This window comes from Rhinatrema bivittatum, chromosome 1, assembly GCF_901001135.1.
Source record: "Rhinatrema bivittatum chromosome 1, aRhiBiv1.1, whole genome shotgun sequence".
NCBI classification, from domain to species: Eukaryota; Metazoa; Chordata; class Amphibia; order Gymnophiona; family Rhinatrematidae; genus Rhinatrema; species Rhinatrema bivittatum.
This window is the reverse complement of record NC_042615.1, coordinates 548991249-548993770: the sequence shown is the minus strand read 5'-3', so window position 1 is coordinate 548993770 and position 2522 is coordinate 548991249. Positions and strand designations below refer to the sequence as shown.

Genomic DNA, 2522 nt, shown 5'->3' with positions numbered 1-2522 from the left:
GATTTGCACAAATCCACAAAGAAATACAAAGGAGCAGTTTCTTTTCTTCAAAGGTGGGACCAGGGCTTCCTTTAACAGGGGAGGAAAGTGGATTCATTGCAGGTCTGTGATACCTTTGATGGGACTGAAATTATTCAAGTATGAGGGCTGGGAAAACTCGTGCACTGTCATCCTCTTTGGAAAATTCCCAGGTTGGCCCCAGAACCTGCAAAGAACGCAGGTTTTACTAAGTGTTTGTGTGTGGGGGCGGTAAAAATCTGTTTTGTGACTTCAGATAAAGGGCTTAATTTATCATGCACTTTCGTCCATTCTGTCTAGGATATTTCAAACTGATGCTATACAATTTCAAAGGTATTTCGAATTGTTGATATATAATTAAGCACCTCCCTGCAATGTGACCTCTTTCTTTAAATCTACAAAAAAAAAAAATTAAGTCATGTTTCCTTTTGGATTTATGGTGGATAATTATGACTAGAGTTATCACAGCACGCTAGACTTCTTTGCTAAAATCAAAGAAAACTGTTTCTATTTTCCTTTAAATGTCGTTTCAGATCCCGGATAGTAATTTTTTTCTTTCTTTTATTCGTTCTCCAAAGTTTACTTTTCTTAATTGGAGGACTTCTGCCGTTCAATCTCTATTTGCTTCCTCCCCTCTTGTAAATGTTAATTGTCTTGGCAGCTTCCAATAACCCCTTGGGACCCGGGGATCCAGCCGTCGCTACAATACAGACCTTGCAGGATATTTTCCAGAACCACTCCCCCCCTCAAACAAACAAAAAAAAAACAAAACACAAATACAAAATCCCCACCCTCACAAAAGATCCCCCGAAGAGTTCATAAATAGTTTTATTCAAGTAATCTCATCTATAAAACAATTCGTCTTAACCTTTCGCAACCTTGTGGGTGACATCTGACAATAGCACTCGCCGTAACAGTGGAAGATATTCTTACCTGCAGACTGGATCTCAATAATCGGATTGTACAATATCTAAGCACACATAGCAGAAATGTTTTTTTTTGTTTTTTAATTTACTAGTCACGTTTCATTCACATTGTTTTAAATATAATTTTTTTTTTTTTTTACCCAAAATAGGATCAGGTCTATATTTCCTTAGGTTAAAGGGTCTCTCTTGGTTTGGTTTTTTTTTCCTTTCCTTTCTGTTCTAAGAATGGACCAGGACCGAGTGCAAGGAGTTTCCCTTGCCCAGGGAGGGGCTGGCAGGAGGACCCTGCTCCAGAAGCGAGGCGGCGGAGACCGAGGAGCAGATCGGCGGCGGCCCGAGAGTCAGGGAGCCCGGCGTGGGCTTGATGGGCACGGGCACCGCCGGCATGGTCTGGCCGGGCGGCGGGTGGCAGAGGGCCTTCATGGGCACGGCAAAGGGTCCGTAGTCGGGGGCCACCGGCACGGCGCCCAGGGACTCCACCATGCCCACGTGGGGCCACACGGAGCCCACCACGCCGCCGAGCTGGCCGGCCACCGGGTAGCCCAGGTGGTGCATGACGGAGGCCAGCGGCAGCCCGCCGGCCACCACCCCCTTGTAGTCCCGGCCGATGATGTTCTCGATGGCGAAGGGGTGCTTGAAGCCGGAGGCGGCGGGGCCGCCGGCGCCCAGGCCGTAGGGCGGGAACCGGCCCAGGCCGGCCGCCTCCGCGGGGGCCAGGCCCAGCTTGGCCGGCGGGTGCGGAAAGTAGTGGACGATCTGCGGGGCCCTGGCGGCCGGCGGCTCCGCGCGGTGCACCTTGAAGCGCTTGCGCCGGCGCAGGAAGCTGCCGTTCTCGAACATGTCCCCGCAGTCCGGGTGCAGGGCCCAGAAGCTGCCCTTGCCCGGCTGGTCGGGCCGGCGCGGGATCTTGATGAAGCAGTCGTTGAAGGAGAGGTTGTGCCGCAGGGAGTTCTGCCAGCGCTGCGTGTTCTCCCGGTAGTAGGGGAAGCGGTCCATGATGAACTTGTAGATGTCGCTCAGGGGCAGCATCTTCTCCGCCGAGCTCTGGATGGCCATGGCCGTCAGCGAGATGTAGGAGTAAGGGGGCTTCTGGTCGCTGTACGAGCTCTTCCCCGGGCGAGGCATCCTCGGTTACCTCGACTCCGCTTGCCCCTCCTCTCACCCACACCCCCACACCCCCCCCCCCCCGATTCACAGTCAGAGCAGCTTTCGGAGCGGGTTTCGGTATTTTCCAAAGCGAAGACCACCCAAAAGTCACCCAAAAGTCTGCAGACTTCAAAACGACGGCGGTGATGCCCAAAACGTAGCGCTAGTAGCACTAGGATCACTCCGTTCCACGCAAGGGAAATCTCTCTCCGAGTCACTTTCTCCGACTACCACGGCCCAGAAGAAGTCAGCGGCTTTGTCATTTCATTTCCCGTCCGCCCTCCCCATCCTCCACCCCCCCCCCCTCCTCTTCGGCACGGGCTGGCTTGCCCTCCACCTGCATGAGGCGTCCTGAAGCCCGAGCTCCCCCTCCCCCGCCACCGGGGGCTGGCATCCGCCGTCAGATCAGGAGCCGGAGGGGGTCCCTGCTGG

The 2522-nt window shown here is 53.6% G+C and overlaps 1 protein-coding gene across 1 annotated transcript; it reads right to left on the bottom strand.

Moving 5' to 3' along the window:
- Positions 1-1163: 1163 nt before the first annotated feature.
- FOXB2 (forkhead box B2) lies at positions 1164-2069 on the bottom strand. Its single transcript, XM_029616547.1, has one exon. The coding sequence runs from the start codon at positions 2067-2069 to the stop codon at positions 1164-1166; it is 906 nt and encodes a 301-aa protein (XP_029472407.1).
- Between the last annotated feature and the right edge of the window lie 453 nt (positions 2070-2522).